Source organism: Marmota monax, unplaced genomic scaffold, assembly GCF_021218885.2.
Source record: "Marmota monax isolate L192 unplaced genomic scaffold, Marmota_monax_Labrador192_F-V1.1 WCK01_AAM20220418_F8-fsc00064, whole genome shotgun sequence".
Taxonomy (NCBI): domain Eukaryota; kingdom Metazoa; phylum Chordata; class Mammalia; order Rodentia; family Sciuridae; genus Marmota; species Marmota monax.
In genome coordinates this window covers 10716331-10733652 of record NW_026694542.1, presented here as the reverse complement: position 1 = coordinate 10733652, position 17322 = coordinate 10716331, and the positions used below count along the sequence as shown (strand labels likewise).

The 17322-nt window shown below is 52.7% G+C and overlaps 2 protein-coding genes and 1 long non-coding RNA gene across 5 annotated transcripts; 1 reads left to right on the top strand and 2 right to left on the bottom strand.

Annotated features, from left to right (window-relative positions):
• Positions 1 to 1608: 1608 nt before the first annotated feature.
• Grb7 (growth factor receptor bound protein 7) lies at positions 1609 to 10161 on the bottom strand. 3 transcript variants are annotated; one of them, XM_058571583.1, is made up of 16 exons: positions 9681 to 9754; positions 8247 to 8385; positions 5676 to 5874; positions 5446 to 5596; positions 5143 to 5299; positions 4898 to 5019; positions 4728 to 4805; positions 4374 to 4511; positions 3920 to 4030; positions 3609 to 3707; positions 3268 to 3348; positions 3052 to 3168; positions 2821 to 2881; positions 2614 to 2701; positions 2404 to 2497; positions 1609 to 2144 (listed from the first exon to the last, which is right to left on the bottom strand). In XM_058571583.1, exons 3-16 carry the CDS (start codon positions 5825 to 5827, stop codon positions 1998 to 2000), a joined length of 1596 nt encoding a protein of 531 aa, XP_058427566.1. In that variant the 5' UTR covers positions 5828 to 5874; positions 8247 to 8385; positions 9681 to 9754; the 3' UTR covers positions 1609 to 1997. The 3 variants fall into 3 exon arrangements, with proteins under 3 accessions (XP_058427566.1, XP_046276533.1, XP_046276532.1); XM_046420577.2 differs by lacking the exons at positions 8247 to 8385; positions 9681 to 9754 and adding an exon at positions 9964 to 10161; XM_046420576.1 differs by lacking the exon at positions 8247 to 8385 and having other exon boundaries at positions 9681 to 9808.
• Positions 10162 to 10670: 509 nt separating this feature from the next.
• LOC124076602 (uncharacterized) lies at positions 10671 to 11927 on the bottom strand. The gene is made up of 3 exons (XR_006846397.2): positions 11711 to 11927; positions 11102 to 11194; positions 10671 to 10919 (listed from the first exon to the last, which is right to left on the bottom strand). It is a non-coding gene; the product is annotated as an uncharacterized LOC124076602 (long non-coding RNA).
• Positions 11928 to 15302: 3375 nt separating this feature from the next.
• Mien1 (migration and invasion enhancer 1) lies at positions 15303 to 16890 on the top strand. Its single transcript, XM_046420431.2, has 4 exons — positions 15303 to 15461; positions 15574 to 15671; positions 16284 to 16360; positions 16443 to 16890. Exons 1-4 carry the CDS (start codon positions 15373 to 15375, stop codon positions 16524 to 16526), a joined length of 348 nt encoding a protein of 115 aa, XP_046276387.1. The 5' UTR covers positions 15303 to 15372; the 3' UTR covers positions 16527 to 16890.
• The last annotated feature ends 432 nt before the right edge of the window (positions 16891 to 17322 follow it).

Genomic DNA, 17322 nt, shown 5'->3' with positions numbered 1-17322 from the left:
GGGCCTCACACATGCAGGAAAGCACCCTACTACTGAGCTATATCCCCAGGCCCACAATTGCAGAATTCTCAAGCATACACAAAAGCACAGGGGATAACTTCACAAAGCCCCATGTGTTTATCAGCCAGCTTCAACCACTATCAACTCATGGCCAACCCAAAACTAGACCCACATCCGCCCCCCTCACCTCTGGATTACTTTAAAAACAAAGCTGAGATATCATGTCATTTCACCTATAGAACTTCAGAACAAGTCTCTTAAAGACTGGAAGAAAAAAAAAAAAAAAAACACAGCACCATTATCACTTAACCTTATTCCTTAATATCATCAAATATATCTCATCAGAGTTCAAATTTCCCCCAACTGCTCACGAATGCTTTGCAGTTGGTTTGGATTTGAATCAAATAAGGTCAACACATCACATTTGGTTGACATGTATCTGAATTTCTTGGAATCTAGAGATTTCCCATCTTTGCTTTTTCTTGTAATCTTGTTGTTGTTATTGTTGAAGAAAAAATTAGGTTATCCACTTTGTGGAGTGTCCCAATCCAGATTTTGGTAATTGTATCCCCATGTGTCATTTCACATGTTCCTCTGGTCCTTGTATTTCTTATAAACTAGTAATGGATCCAAGAAGTCAGATTCAGATTTGATTTTGTGGCAGAAAGAATGCCTGCTTGGATGCCTGTAATCCCAGTGGCTCGGGAGGCTGAGGCAGGAGGATCTCGAGTTCAAAGCCAGCCTCAGCAAAAGTGAGGTGCTAAACAACTCAGTGAGACCCTGTCTCTAAATAAAAGACAAAATAGGGCTGGGTTGAGTGCCCCTGAGTTCAATCCCCAGTACCAAAAAAAAAAAAAAGAATGTCTGTTTGGGGCTCCCTTGCCCAGAAGGAGGGTGTGGCTGAGATTTGAGCAGCAGTTTCAGGTGTTGCCAGTCAGATGTGCTTATTATGAAGTTCCCATCAGGTGAGAGCTCCAGCTATAAAACCCTTGCACAAACACATAGACTGGCTGCACAGCTGGCAGGGTTACATTTTGGAAAGATCAGTCTGGGTGTTGAAGGATGGGTTGGAGAAGGGAGCCAGACTCCCTTCCGAGGGCTGAGGGCCGTAGGACTGCTTTCTGGAAGGGGTGGAACTGTAGGGACAGAAAGCAGATCTGGGGTTGGTTGGGGGTGGGGGAGTCTTTGGCAGCAGAGGGGAGGGAAGTCATGGAGCCATTGTCCAGGCCCAGGACTCGCTGTCCTCCCAGCCCAAGACAAGGGTGCTGTGGACCCATTTCCAGCTCCCAGGCCCTGTGAGGGTCACCTCTGTAGTTCTACGCTCTGTCAGGGTATCTAACCTGCATGATAGTCCTCCCTTGTCATCCATTCACTCACTTAACTAGCAATTATTGGGCACCCAGTGAATGCCAGGCTCCATGCTGGGCACAGAGACTTTCAGAGAATCACATGGACCCCTGCCCCCGCCTTCCCTTGAGAAACATCCAGACAGGCCGGAGCGTGGCCTCTGCCCACCTGACACCTTCACCAAGGCCATCACTGGTGCATGCTTCTTCTGGTCCTTTCCTGACACCAACTAGCCAGGTCTTGCCAGACAGAACTCATGGGTGTATCAAAAAATAATCTTTATTGTCACTAGTAGAAAACACAGAGGACTGACTAGCCTCTCAGTCTGTATAAAGTGCAGGGCATGAGACCAGCTGGGCTCTCCCCATTTCTCTCAGAATGCCCTGCCCTGGAGCAGTGCCCCAGGAGCTCCACAAAGGGGAGAGGGCCACCAAGGGCCTCCCCTTGGGGAGAGGGGTGGAGGGTGTATGAGGTGGGGGCATCTTCTGCCTGAGGGAGGTAAAGAAACCGGGAAGCCGGATTGGGGAAGCCCCTGGATTGTCCATCATCCCACCCCACCTTCCGCACCCTCCGAGTCCACTTGATGGAGGGGTGACAGGTATGATGGGTCGCCTGATGCCAAGCCTTACAGGCTTGGGCTCGCGTGGCCGTCAGAAGGCCACACGGGTGCAGCAGAGGCGCAGCAGGCATGGCAGGATGCCGCGGTTCAGCTGGTGGAACTCCACGAGCTGCAGCAGGTCCGTGAAGCGGGTCTGGCCATCGTCCATGCTGAAGTAGAGGCAGCCCTGGTCCTCGCTCTGGGCACAGCACAGACAAAAGCTCAGGGAGGGCACAAGGCTTGAGGAGCTGCCTGCGTCCTGGGCCAGACAGTTGAGCGCCCCGGCCCCCCCCCCCCCCCCCCCCCCCCCCCCCCCCCCCCCCCCCCCGTTTTCTTGTGCAGGGAAAAAGGAGGCACCCTGGGGGCTGGGAACTTCCTAAGGGAAGCTGATGAGGACAGGTTGCTGGGAGTCCTGTGTTCCCCACTGCAGGAATCCAGGGACAAGGGGGGCTCCTCACCGGCAGGATGAGATAGTGCTTGACTTTCTTTAGGTGGCACAAGGACAGGACAAAGCCCTGTGGGTTTCGCTGACTCTCTCGGACCAGGAACAGGCTGCCAGAAATAGAGCAGCATCCCTGAGGCCCCGTGGTTGCTGCCTTGCCCCAGGGTCTGTAATCCCACCGTCTGTGATCCCTGGATCTGTCGCCCCACCCAACCCTGCCCCTTACCCATCCACCAGGCCCTGCTGCCCAATGAGCCGCTGGCTCTCCTCACGGGAAATGCGTCCATGGAACCAGGGCTGGGTGCGGTGGATAGCTGGAGTGGGGGGAAGCAGACGGGCTGTCACTCAAGGAAGGGGATCCCCATTCCACCAGGAATGCTCAGAGAAGCTGAGGCGGTCCCCCCATCCCTGGGGACTCAGGGTCATCACCCACCTGCACTGAGGCTCGTGCCTGAGCATGGGGTGGGCAGGCTGAGGCGGTGGTTTGTCTTCTTCTGCAGTAGAGGGGACATGGGGAGTCAGGGCATGGCTGGGAGTGCAACCTGGCACCCCCCATCTGGGGGATCTCCCTGGGTCCCTCTCTTCTTCCTTCTCACTCCATGGAAACCCCCGTGGAGAAGGGTCCCCTTCTCCACAAACATGCAGATGCATGCAGGCCCCTCACCCTCCAAGCCTGGGCCTCCTCCAGGGCTGCACTCAGAGCTTCCCGGGGGTTCTCAATGACTCGCCCAGCATGGCCGGAGAAGTCCATAGCCACCAGGGTGTTATCCGAGACACTCCTCTGGAGATGGAACGGGATGGGGAGGGGACGGGTCAGAACAACTGCCCCAGACCAGGACCTGGATGCCCACCCCCACCCAGTGCCCCTGGGTATACTCACCAAGGGCGGGGAACCCAAATAGGATGGACGCAGGTGGCGAGACTGGGCCTGCTGATAATTCTTATACAGCTGCATCCCATACTAAGGGCAGGGACAGAAAGAGGGTGGAGGTTGGGGGGCCTGAGAGCTGGCTGTGATACCTCCCAGATGGGGACTCTTCAGGAGCAGGGCTGTTCTGCTCTTGGCTAGAAGCCTCCTAAAGCCAGACTCCAGTTCTCAAAGACCAAGGTGGTCATGCCCTCTCCTCATTCAGGAGACTTCCAGAGGGCAGCACTAGGACTCCTTCTTCATACTAGGGACCCCTCAGGCAGGACCAGCCCCCTACAGTCCCAGGGTCCAACCTTGAAGAGACGGAAGGCAGACAGCCAGCAGGTGCGGCTCTGTTCATCCTCACTGCAGAAGATGCGAAGCCCCTTGTGGCCATTCCGAAGCTTGTTGGGCTGTGGGGAGAGAAAATAGACTGGTCCCATATCTGCCTTTGGAACTAGATGTCTGTCCTCAGATGTCCCATGGGGACTCAAGGAGTCTCCAGCAGTGTAGGTTACAGGGAAAAGTGTGTAGGTACCCAAGATGGAGCTCAGAGGCCCCAGGTAGGGTCCTGGTGTCTAAGCAGGCCCCCCACACACACCCAGGTCCAGGCCAGGGTCATCACCTTGACACAGAAGCCAAAGTCCGTGGGCATCCCGTAGAGTTTTCGGCCCTGGGTCACCACATAGACATTGGACTCATTCACATCTGCCACATATTGTAGGTGCCTTGGATCCTGAGCGTGAATTAAGCAGAACTTGGTACAGGCAGATCCCATCTCCCTATTACTGTCCCCAAGCCAGGTGAGATTTCAGGATCAGAGAGGGACAGGGAAGTACCTGAGCTCCCACTAGCAAATAGAAGGCAAAGCCTGACTTGAACTCAGGTTCCCCTGCCTTTTCTACTGTCACCTCCTGGGGTAAGTCAGCCGAGCAGGGATGGGGGAGGGGCCGTGAACAGGAGGCAGTCAGCTTAGAAGGGAAGGAGAAGCAGCTGAGGATCCAAGGCCTGGAGGAGGTCAGGAGTTCCAACAGGGAGTGAGTAGTGAGGGGCTGGGACTGGCACCCTCATGGCCTCACCTTGGAGGTGCCCTTGGTGGAGTAATAGAGGCCAGACCGGCGCAGGAAGCAGAAGAAGCGTTTCCACAGCTTGCGACCTGAGCCCCTCAGCTGCAGGAAGCCCTGGATCTCGGGGAAGCTGCCTGCATTCAGGAAGTTCTGAGAAGAGACCACAGGGTGAGGGCTCCCCTCTCCTTCCCTGCCCTGGGGCCTTGTAGGAAGGGGCTCTGTCTGCAGGGATCCTCCCACTTAGTCGATGAGAAAGTGACACACAGGTAAGGACAGTGACTGGTCCACAGTCAGGTAAAAGGGAGAGAAACACTGGGCGATTTGGGGGGAGTTGGGAATACGTGGCAGAGTGGGGGGTCCCCTCACCTGGATGAGGTCTTCATGGGATGCACCGGTGTGGGCATCGAGACAGCTGGAGACCATCTTTTCTGGGAACAGGGAGTGCTGGGGGAGAAAGGGAGCCGGAATCAGGGCCCAAGGGCCCAGGCTGAGGATCGGGGTGTTCCAGCGCCCAGAGTCCCCTCGCACACACTCACTGGGGGGCTCTTGAACAGTTCGTACTTGGCGAAGTTTTTCCGGAAGATGAAGCGGCTGTCTCCACCGACGGGCCAGGTCGCCTGCACTTCCACCACAGACTCATGGTCCTCCAGACCCCGCTCTGGGGTCAAGGGCAAAAGGCAGGGGTTAGTGGAGATTAACCGAGCCGCCCAGGGGAGCCAGGCCGGGCCCCAGATGTGAGGCACTGTAGCCCAGCTTGTGGGCTCCCTGCACCCCGACTCACCCAGGGCTAGACAGGGGTGGCACTCCACCAGCCCCCAGTGCTCGTCGCTGAGGGCATGCGCTCGCTGCACCAGCATTTCACACACGTGGCGAGCCGTGGCACCTGCCGCCACCTCCACCGAGCGACAGGCCCCGTCCTCACTGTACACCTTCACCACCTGCACCCCAGGAACTGCAGATGACTTGGGGCAGGGGCACAGGGAGGGACCCCTGACCAAGATGCCCCCGCTCCACCAAAGAGATGCTAAATCCACCCCGGGTCCAGGGCACCCCCCAGCCCTGCCTTGCCTTTCTCAGAACTCACATGAGGGCAGCTAGCATCTCGTGGTAGCAGTCCCCTTGCACTGGAGGGCCCCCCGAGAATGGGGGTCTTTGAGGGAGGACTGCAGAGCTCAGGGAAGGGGTTCGGGATGGAGGGGAGAGAGGTTGCCTGCCGCTCCTCCTCTGGGAGTCTCCTGCAGCAATTGCGGGAAGGGAAGCCTCAGGTGCTGATGTCCCCCCCAGGCCCTCCCCAGCCCCATCGCCCCACTGTACCTGCTGGTCGGGATGGGCAGAGGCTGGGACCTCTTCACCTCCCCAGACAGAGGGGCGTCCTGGGGCGGGGGAGTTCCAGGCGGGGTGCCAGGGGTTGGGCACAGGTCTTCTGGGGAGCTGCTGAGCTGAGGTGGGGAGAGATCCAGCTCCATGACATCTAAGGGAGGTGGACTGATTCCAGCTGCTCGCAAGCCTTGTCCTGGGGAGAGGGGCCAAGAGAACTCAGGCCTGGGGACCTCACAGAGCTGGCAGTTGCCCTCTGAGCTGCCATTGCTCCCCCTCTAAATGGAGTTCCCGAGAGCCCTCAGAGAAGGATAGAATGAACCCAATTTATTAAAGGAGGCCCTGAGGCCCTGAGAAGGAAGCATTCATGCCCCTGAGGACAGGTGTTTGGACTCCAAATCCAGTGCTCTTCCAGCCAGAGTCACTCAGTAGAAGAGCTAAGAGGGTCCCACTTGTTACACGCCTGGTAACAGCGACCATCTCCACAACCCACACTGTCAACTCTCAGAGTCAGGGCAAAGGCCACCCTTCTACCTCCAAGTGTGGGACACTCACTGTGCAGGGCTCTGCCCTGGGTTTTTCCAGCACTTCCCCTGCCAGACCCAGTTGCCAAGCCTGTTGTGGCAACATCAAGTGATGAGTGATATACAGAAAGGAAGAAGGAGGTGGAGAAAGACAGGAACCAGAAGGGCTCAGCAATGGTGGGAGGGGAAGGTCTAGTTGGGGGCCCTTGCCCCAGTAGCCCCCAAGCCTTGTGTGCCCTCCGCAGACCCCTCAACTGGCCCAACTCTTTCCTGAATCCCCAATGCTAGAGCCACCTCCTCTGAGAAGTCTTCCTGGATTTTCCACATTCAGACTCAATGGCTCCCTCTCAGCACTGTGCTGGGGCCTTGGCAACAACTACTATGCACCTGTCTTATCCACCACTGGTCTGAGGGCATCCAGCATTGCCCCTCCCAGGCTGAGCCAGAGTCTTATCCATGTTTTAGCACCCACAGGTGTTAAGGACACCCAGGACAAGTAAGGACAGGAAGGGAAGGGCAAAGATGCCCCTAGGGGTAGAGGCAGTACTGCACCACCTCTCCAACAGAAACCAACAGACCCCTTGGGCTGAGTAGAGACCTGACGGGACCAGGAGAAAGCACCAGCCCCAGCCCCCTGCTTGCTCTCCAGACATTGGGCCAGTACCATGATGCTTTGGGGGGCACCCAGGATTGCCACCTCCATAAGGCAGGCACCTGACCCTTTAGTGAGGGCATGAGGGACGTTGGGGGACAGGTGAGTCAGGGCGGGCGGGACAACACTGCTGGAGGCTCTACATTCAACCTTGACTCATCCACACAACTTCCTGGCTTAAGAGAAACACAAACAACCCAGCCCCCCCACACACACACACACACAATCTACAGGTAGCCTGGGAGGATGGGGGAAGCCCTGGGAAGGAACAGGATGGGGAGAAGAAGGATGCCGGCCTGAGGCTCCTCTGACGTCACCTCCTCCTCCCCACCCTTGGCCTACCTCCAGTCCAGGTGGGACTGCAGCAATCTGCCCACCTCAATCTCCCAAGCCACCACCCAGTCCCAGGAAGGAAAAAGGAAATGCCCGGCCTGGATTCCTGAAGCCTGTCTGGAATGGAGCTCATCTCCTTGTGTAGCCCTCTACCTCCACCCCAGGGGCACCCAGAGTTTCCTACCCTGGGTCTAGGGCCTGAAAGTTTCTCATTTCACAGCTGGCACACCCATAGGACTTAGGAGGTCATATCTGGCCCAAGGGGCTTTTCCGCATCATCCTGGGAATGAGGTTTCTCCTAACATATCCCGGGTTACCACAGGAGCAGGAGTGGAAAGTCAAAATATCCAAGAGGACAGACTGGCAGATGGGCGAAAGGTCCTCAAAGAGCCTGGGAGAGTTGGTGCACTATGGGTCCTACCAGGACCAGGAAGGGTAAGAAACACCAACCATCCAGGTCACCAGAGCACCAACACTCGGGGCCCCACCCCCATCCCTCTAACCTCTCATTTAAAGGACTAGAGGAGGTGCTGCAGGGCTGCCCCTTCCCCAAAGCAGGACCAACAGTGAGGAAGGGATAGATACATGGTGGGGCAGGGCGACCTCCAGGTTAGGAATCCCTCCACCCAGTCCTACAGACCCTCCCAAGGCTGGGGAGAAGTGGCACAGTCCTGATCAAAGAGATGAGCTGTGGGCTGGGGCCCTGGCTCAGGGGCAGAGCGCTTGCCTACCACCTGTGAGGCACTGGGTTCGATCCTCAGCACCCCATAAAAATAAAAAATAAAGGTATTGTTTCCTTCTACTATAACAAATATTAAAAGGAGGAGAGGAGAGATGAGGTGGGAGAAGGAGGCCCCTTCCCAAGACTTTCTAACTGGGGCCTCAGCAAAGCTTGTTGGAGAGTCCGGTCCCCAAAATCAATTTGTCCTCTCAACACTGCAACTCCAAAGCAGGACTGTCCCTACGGCCTCTCCTGCCCCAGCGGCTCCAGCCCCACCCTCCTCCCTACCCTCCCTACCCTCCCTACCGCCCGTGTTTACTTCCTGAATCCTGCCCCACCTGGCTGGCCCCAAGGGCGGGTGTCCAGGCCCAGTGTTTAGGGCAAACAGAAAACAAGGCCACTGGGTTGTAGCTCGGTGGTAGAGCGCTGGCCTAGCATGTGTGAGGCACTGGGTTCCATTCTCAGCATCACATAAAACTAAATAAATAAAATAAAAATACTGTGTCCATCTACAACTGAAAACATTTAAAAAAGAGAAGAAAGAAAGAAAAGAGAAAGAAAACAAGGCCACCTTCCAGGCTTCCCAGGGTGGAGATAGGGGCTGGCGGGCCGAGGCTGGGGCCGAGTGGCAGGAGGTCGGGGTCAGGCCTAGCCCAGCAGGCCATCCCTTAGGGATTTACTTGGGGGCGGGGCTTAACCTGGGGGGAGGGGGATGCGGGGCCCTGGTAAGGAGGTGGGAAACCCCTAGGTGACCCAGAGTTGAGGGCGAGCCCAGGACACTGAGGCCCCGCCCACTGACTCTCAGGGAAAAAAAAAACACCCAATGAGAAGGAGGGGGCAGCTCTTTTAAAGTTTAATTTGGGACGAACGCAAGACATCCCCTGGGGAGTTAATCATTATTTTGCTGAAGGCAAAATAAAGGGAGGTTCCCCTCCTCCAACACGCACACAGCAGGATATCTGCGGGAAAAGGTAAAGCAGAGTCCAGGCCTGGCAGACCCAGAGGGCATTCCTGGAGGACAGAGGGATTGGGGGGAACTTCCACCTAGTCCACAGGTGCATTCTCTGTCCCCAACCCGCCATAGAGAATCAGACCCCAACCTGGGTCTTTCCCCAGTCTCATCAAACAAAACCACCTGTCCCCAACACACACACCCTCCACAGGCCCCACTGCACTGTAAACACCCCAGCATCCATCGCTTCATTCTGAAGCCAGGAGGGACCCCTGGGCCCGGCCCCACGTTTCATCAAAGCCGCAAGCTGTGTTCCCGACCAGGGAACACAATAAGCAGAGATGGAACTCCAGTACTTCGGAAAATCCCTCTTCTTTACTAATCCTTCCAAATTCGAAGGTGCCCCCCCACCCCGCCCGCGGAATCATCTTAGTAGAGACTTGGGGATACACAAATTGAGGTAAATTGGGGTGAGCAAGGGCATAAGGGCAACCTCGGTACCGGGACCCCTTTCTAGCTCCTTCTCGGTAAGCCGGGAAGGGCTAGTTTCAGCGGGAAAGCAAGCCTCCTAGAGGAGCCACTCTGAGATCTCACATCCCAACCGCATCAATTGGCTAGTGTGTGTATTTGGCGGGGAGGGAAGGAGGGAATGCGGAGGGCGGGAAATGAAAAAGGGGGGTTGGGGACGGATGGGAGATGGGAGGAAAAGAGAAACTGGGAGGCCGCGGGGTTACACAGCAGGTGACAGGGTCTTCCCATGCTGAGCCCAGACCTGCCCTGCATGCCACCACCAAGATGAAGTGCCCATTTTGGTCCTTACCTGGACCCTGGGCGTCGGAACACCTGGCTGGAGCCACCGGTTTGGGGAGGGAGACGTTCAGGCCCTTAACTACCTGTCCTTCTCCCTTGCCCCCGCCCCTGGCCTGACATCACCAAGCGGGGAAAGAGAGGGGGAGAGCCAGGCGGCCGTCTGTCCACCCACCTGGGCAGCCAGCCAGCTCGGAATGAAACGGGCACAGCCTGGGGCCCTGGTGTTGCTGGGGAGCGGCGGGGGAGGGGGGGTTAGGAGCAGGCTGTCCTGAGACAGATCTCGATCCGATTACCTGAACGAGCCCCAACAGCAGCAGCAGGACACCAGGTCAAAGTCTGACTCTGTCTAGGGACCCCAGGGACCTGAATTTGATTTCAAAACCACTCCGGCTTCTCTACAGGTGCTAGGAGCAGGTCCCGACCCTGGACGTGGAAGTCGGGGAGGAGGCGGGAAGCTCGGCGTGTCCAGATTCCAGGCCCAGGGAAACTAAAATTATCCTGGGCAGGTGGGGGCGGGGCCGGGGAGGCGCCGGGAGGAGGAAGCCGAGGAGGAGGGGCGGAGACTCCCGACGCGGTGCCGACTGGAGTTGTTTTTGCCCTTCCTAGCCCGGCAGCAGGTGCCAGGGGAGGGTGCAGGTACCTGGGGAGAGGCGGGGAAGACGGTCGAACAAAACAGCCTGGAGAGCGAAGTTCAAGAGACGTGTCTACCTGGGAGAAAGGTTTTGGGGACTGGAAGATAAGGGGAAACGGCCCCGCTCACTCTTCCTCACGCCCCTTCCCAATACTGGTCAGTTCATTGGCCTTGCTAGGGAGCCCATCAGCAGCTGTGGGGAGGACAAAGGGCACTCCGAGAAAGAGAAACCAGCCAGAGGGGTGTCCCGCAACCGGTCCTGCCCCTTGACCTCCAGCTAGCTTGGCCACCCAGGCTGCCCCCTGGCTCCTTAGAGGTACCCAGAGTATGCCCACCCTCTGAACAAAATCCAGGTCTCATCTTTTATTTATTTATTTTTTAATCCAAAGGGTCAGGCAGGGTCGCACAGCGGGAGGGGCCACGGTGATCTGTAGAAAGCTCTGGCCCCAGCACGCAGGCAACTTCTGTGAGAGTAATACTCTTCGCTTTCTCATTCAGCCTTGGACAAACACAGGGGAGAGGGGCTGGGAAGCCACAGTCCATGGCAGGGGCCACCTCCCAGCTCCGTGTTGGTTACAGTTGAGAAAACAAACAATCCACGGTGATAAGAGGTCTGCCCTGGGGGAGCATGGAGGAGTGGCTTCAGCCTGCTTTCTTCAAACTGAGTTTTCCTTGAAAAACCAGTCTGAGTGGGACACTAAAAGGGGTGAGGGAGCCGCAAGGGCACCTGAACCAAGGAGCAGCTTGAAAAAAAGGTAGACAATTCACTCACTCATGTAATCCACTGTTTAAGTACCTACCATATGTCAGCCCTATGCTTGGTTCAGAGGATACAGAGGTGAGCAACGAAAACAGACCCCGCTCTTAGCCTCCTGCAACCCAGTGTGGAAGACCTATGATAATCAAGAAATCAAACAAACAAGAAATGACTGGTGACCACTATTCTGGGAGAGTGACTCACATAGGGACTTAGGGAGAACCTCTTTGTGGAAATGACAATTGAGCAGAAAAGAAGGGCCAAAGCCTCTGGCAGGAGGGGACACAGCATGCAAAAGCAGAGAGGGAGGTGGTCAGGAGAGAAGGGAAAGAGGCCACACAAGGAAGCTGAGCAGGGGTGGAGAAAGCAGCTGTGCTTCTGAAAGGGTAGCCTGAGACCACTGGCCTCCATGTCTCCAGGCTTCTGTGAAAAACAGATCTCTGGGCCTCTCCAGCTACTAAATCTCAGTCTCTGGGGCAGAGTCCCAGGAATGTGTGGTATTGACAAGCCCTCAGGTGGCTGTTCTGCAAACCAGGTCTGAGAGCTATCTGTCCTGTTTGTCCGGATTGGCAAGAGTGGTGGGCAGAAGCCAGACCCTGCAGGTTCCATCTGGGCCTGAGTAGAGGACAAAGCATTGGTCAGGTTTACTTACATTTTGAAAAGATCACTCTGGGTGTTGAAGGATGGGTTTGGAAGGCAGCCAGACTCAGAGGGCTGAGAGCTATAGGACGGCACTTCTGTGGCTTTCTGGAGGAGATAGAACTGTAAGGACAGAAAGCAGATCTGGGATTGGGGAGGAGGGAAAGGTGTTGGTAGTTGGTGACACAGGGACTTGTGCGAGGTCATGGAGCTATGATGATGGAAGCACAATTACGTGTGTATGTCCACTCAAAGGATATAAAATTCATATCTGGATTTTTTTTTAAAAAATTAGTTGTAGTTGTCAAAACCTTTATTTTTTAATTTATTTTTATGTGGTGTTGAGGATCAAACCCAGGGACTCACATGCGCTAGGTGAGCGCTCTACCACTGAGCCACAACCCCAGCCCCTGAATTTTTTAAATAAAAGAAAAAAACAACAAGCTGGGGATATAGCTCAGTTGGTAGAGTGCTTGCCTAGCATTCACAAGGCCCTGGGTTCAATTCCCAGCACCACCAGAAAAAAAGAAAAAAAAAAAAAGAATAGATTTGCAAATGTTCCTTGGCTTATAATGGGGTTATATCTCAATAAACCCAACATAAACTGAAAATATCTTGAGTTAAAAATGCATTTAATACACCTACTCTACCAAGCATGAGTCCAGTTTTTACTGAATCCTTATAATATTCACAACATTGTAAAGTTGAAAAATCATAAAGCAAATTGTGGCAAGTCAGGAATCTTCTGCATAGATCAATGAAACAGAACTGAGAGTTCACATATAAACTCTTACAATTCCAGTCAATAAATTTTTGTTTGTTTTATTCTTCTTCTTATTATTATTATTTTGGTACTGAGGATTAAACTTAGGGGCACTTTACCACTAACCCATATCCCCAGCCCTTTTTACTTTTTCTTTTTTTTTAAATATTTATTTTTTAGCTGTAGGTGGACACAATATCTTTATTTTATTTTTTTAATGTGGTGCTGAGGATCGAACCCAGTGCCTCACACATGCCAGGCAAGTGCGCTACCACTTGAGCCATATCCCCAGCCCCGCTTTTTACTTTTTTTTTTTTTTTTTTGGAGACAGGGTCTCACTAAATTGCTGAGGACCTTGCTAAGTCACTAAGACTATTCTCAAACTAGCAGTCCTCCTACATTAGCCTCCCGTGTTGCTGGGATTACAGGCGTGTGCCACAATGCGTACCTGGCCAATAGATATTTGGCAACGGTGCCAAGACAATTTGATAGGGGAAGAGATAGTCTTTGGGGGAGGAAAATGATGGGGCTGGAACCCAGGGCCTGTGGGTGCTAGGTAACTGCTCTGTCACTGAGCTACCCTGCTCCAGCCCCTATCCTTTTTTTTTAACTTTTCTTTTTTGAGACAGAGTCTTGCTGTATTGCCCAGGCTAATCTTGAACTCAAGGTATCCTCCTGCCTTAGTTTCCTCAGTGGCTGGGACTATAGGCACATGCCACTGCACCTGGCTATAAAAGAGTCTTTTCAATAAATAGTGCTGTGGCAATTGAATAACCATATGCCAAGAGATGAATTAGATATATTTATCTCACCGGATACACAAATGTTAACTCTAAATATACTATACACCTAAATGTAAGAGCTGAAGCATGACGCCATTTTATCTAGATGAAATGAGAACTTGTCTCAAAAAAGGGAGGATGAGCATGTAGCCCAATGTTGAGTACCCCTCTATCCAATCCCCCAGTTCCAAAAAAAAGAAAATATTGCACTTTTAAAAAACATCATTAAAAAAAAAAAGAAAGAAAAAACATCATGTGGGGTAAAAAGGGTTGGGGTGTAGCTCAGTTGTACAATGCTTGTGTAGCATAAGTGAGGCTCTGAGTTTGATCCCCAGCATAAGGATGAGATAGGGAAGCTAGCTAGTCAAAGACTTGGAGAAACTACAAGAAAATCATGTTATCTCATTAAAGACTTTGTATCAAGAATATATAAAGAAACTGGTGTGGTGGTGCACACCTGCAATCCCAGCAGCTAGGGATGCTAAGGCAGGAGGATCACAAATTCAAGACCAGCCTCAGAAACTTAATGAGGTCCTACACAACTTAGTGAGACCCGGTTTCAAAATAAAAATTAAAAAGGGCCCCTGGGTTCAATCCCTGGTACCCCCATATATATATTTTTTCAATCCCTGGTAAGATATATATATATCTTACATGTCAAAAATAAAGAGATAAGTAACCCAATTAAAAATGGGCAAAATATCTGAATAGATATTTCTTCAAATAATATATATGCATGGTTAATAACTGCACGAAAAGATTAGAAATGCAAATTAAAACCACAGTAATATACCACCTCTCACTCACTAAAATAGTCAAAGAGACAGACAAGTATTGATGAGGATATGGAGAAAAAATCCTTGTATATTGTATTGGTGGTGGTAATGTAAAGTGGTACAGCCACTTTGAAAAACAGTTTGGCAATTTCTTAAAAACTTAAACATAAGCTTAACCATAGAATCCAGTAATCCTACTCCTAGGAAATGAAAATACACATCCATACAAACACACCTGCAGGACATTTATAGGAGCATTCAAAACAGACTGGAAACCCAAATGTCCATCAACTGGGAAATAAATAAAATGTACTTCATCCATGGAATGGAATACTACTCAGCAGTGGAAAAGGACCTACTGCATGTAGGATGATGATCCTTGATAAATATTTTACAGCGTGAAAGAAGCCAGAAGCAAAAGACCACATATTGTATGATTAGCTTCGTAAGAAATATCCAGGAAAGGGAAGTTTATAAAGTTAGAAAGCAGATTAGTGGTTGCCTATGACTGGAATTGGGAACTGAAATGATGGCAAACAAGCAGAGGGGCTGATGGAAATATTTTGTAACTGGACTGTGGCAATAGTTGCACAACCATACAAATCACTGAATTATTTAAAAAGCGAAAGCGGGGGCGGGGGCAGTTTAAAGGGACACTGAAGTGGGTGACTTGCTAGGATACTATCATGATGCTCCAGAGAGGGGAAGAGGCAGCCAGGACTTAGGCAGCCTCCGCTTCTCAAGTTGCAAAGTGGAAAAGATGAGGCCAATCCTCTAGTAAGGAGCCGGGATGAGACAGGGGATGTGTAGAAACTGGGTGCAAGTGATGGAGACATAGACCCAGAGATGGCACCTTCCCGCTCCCGAAATGAAGGAAAGAGGTAGTAGCAAAATATTGGAAAAAGAACAGCGTTAGTGCTTCAAAGTCCAAACAACTTGAGCGTATGACCATGGGGCGTTTTAAAATGCCAGCAGCAGACCAGGGAAAAATGGCAACTATTACAAACCATCAGTCACTCCATCCCCATCCCCAGAATGCTTGCCCTTTTATAAACTGGAAAGCGCTTTGCAGCCTAAATTCATCAGATTAAGCAGGGCCACGAAGTCCGGCGGACCCTAGGTGCGGGGCAAGACTCCCACTCGAGGGCCCAGCCCCAGCCCGGGGACTCCAGTTCTGCGCGCCGCAGTACAGAACCAGTACGTAGCACTGAACCAGTACGTAGCTCTAGCCGCAGCCCGCAAGGGGCGCCCAGACGCAAAGCGCGGTCCCGCCACGCCCCGCGGCCACGCCCCGTCACGTGCTCGCGGCATCGCGTCACACCCGGAAGCAGCGGCCGGAGCAGAGCCGGTAGCGATGAGCGGGGATTCGGGGCAAGTGTCCGTAGCGCCCCCTCCTGGGGAGGTCGAACCGGGTAGTGGGGTCCGCATCGTGGTGGAATACTGGTGAGCAGTCCGGCTGGAAGGGCCCCTCTCTGTCCCCGAGGCCGGACGGAGGTGGGTCCATGGAAAGCCCCTCCCCCGAAACTCCAGTCCACCCTATGTCTCTTCTCCCCAGTGAACCCTGCGGCTTCGAAGCGACGTACCTCGAGCTGGCGAGTGCTGTGAAGGAGGAGTATCCGGGCATTGAGATTGAGTCGCGATTGGGGGGGACAGGTGAGGTCCGAAGAACACCTGCTGAGTCAGTCTGTGTTCTAAAGCCCAGCTCTCCTGCTTTCTAGCTCTGACATTGGCTGCTTTATATGAAGTGCCCAGCAGTGTTTTGCACATCGTAAAAATGTCCAACCACCATGCATCCGCTTGCATAGGTGAGGGGGCCACGGATGAGGTCTATGAGGAGTAACCTGTTAAACTGCAATAGTGTGGCTTTGGAGTGTAGGGAGCCCTTCATTAAGTGGTGAAAGGACACACAGTTGAGGCCTCCTCTAGGTTCCATTGAGTTGACACCCAGTTGAGGATTGGATTAAGGAGCTACAAATATCTCTGATGAGGCTGATGGGGAAACATGAAGGAGCCTGTGAAGAGTCTAAGGAAGGGGCTGGGGATGCGGCTTAAGCCGTAGCGTGCTCGCCTGGCATGTGCGGCCCGGTTCGATCCTCAGCACCACATACAAACAAAGATGTTGTTGTCTGCTGAAAAATAAATATTTTTTTAAAAAAATCCTTTAAAACCTTTAAAAAAAAAAAAGTCTAAGGAATGTGGAGGGTCTCCCCTGACTTTTTGCCTGTTCTCAGCATACCATTCATTCATGCCTTTATTTCGTACCAGGAGCCTTTGAGATTGAGATCAATGGACAGCTGGTGTTCTCCAAGCTGGAGAATGGGGGCTTTCCTTATGAGAAAGATGTGAGTATTTGCAGTCTTGGGAGGACCCTGGGGCATCCTGCTCCATAAGTGCATCGTCCTATTCCACATCTCTACTCTCTAGCTCATTGAGGCCATCCGAAGAGCCAGTAATGGAGAACCCTTAGAAAAGATCACCAACAGCCGTCCTCCGTGCATCATCCTGTGACTGCACAGTTCTGGGTTCCTGCTGTGTTCTGGGATCCAGACCTTGGTTTCCTTTGGTCCTACTGGGAACAACCCCTGCCTCTTTCCCCTCACTTAGCTCCTGGTAGCTAAGAGGCCCTGGCCTCCACTTTGCCCTTTTGGGCAACAGAAGGGAATAGAAACTTCTGTGGTCTTGGGTGTAAGAAAGGGATGCTCTCTGTGGATATTTCACATCCACCTTAATACCCGCTTCTCAGAATCAGTGCCCACAAAAGCCCAGTCTCCTCCCCAACTTGGCAATACCTGTCAGATGCCACCGTAGATCTAATTTATTCCCCAAGCCCTGGGCAGTGTCAGCAGTTGGCAATAAAGAGGCACTATGAACACTTGTGCCAAGTAGTGTGTGTTTATGTGTCCATTCTAGGGTTAGGGGTGGGGGGCAAAGGTCAGCCTGGCCTTGACACTACCGAATGGATGGGCTTTTGCTGAACAACTGCTTCTTGGTTCAATAAACCCATTTTTTAGCCAACCCAAAGAAAAAGAGCCACACAACCTTAGTCTGGTAGATAGCCTTAGGAATGAGTTTGTTCAAAAAGAATTATCTGGTTGTCCAAGGGCTCTTGGATGAGTTTCCTAACTTCCCAATTCCCCCCCCAACCCAAACCCAAGCCATTCAAGCTTAGGGAAGATTCTTCCCACTCACTCTTGAAAGAGAGTTGCCTATAAGGTGAACAATAGAGTTGAGCATAGATCACCCCCAGACATAGGCTGGGGCTCAGCTCTTTTCCAAAATCTATTTGCAAATGAAATGGAGAAAA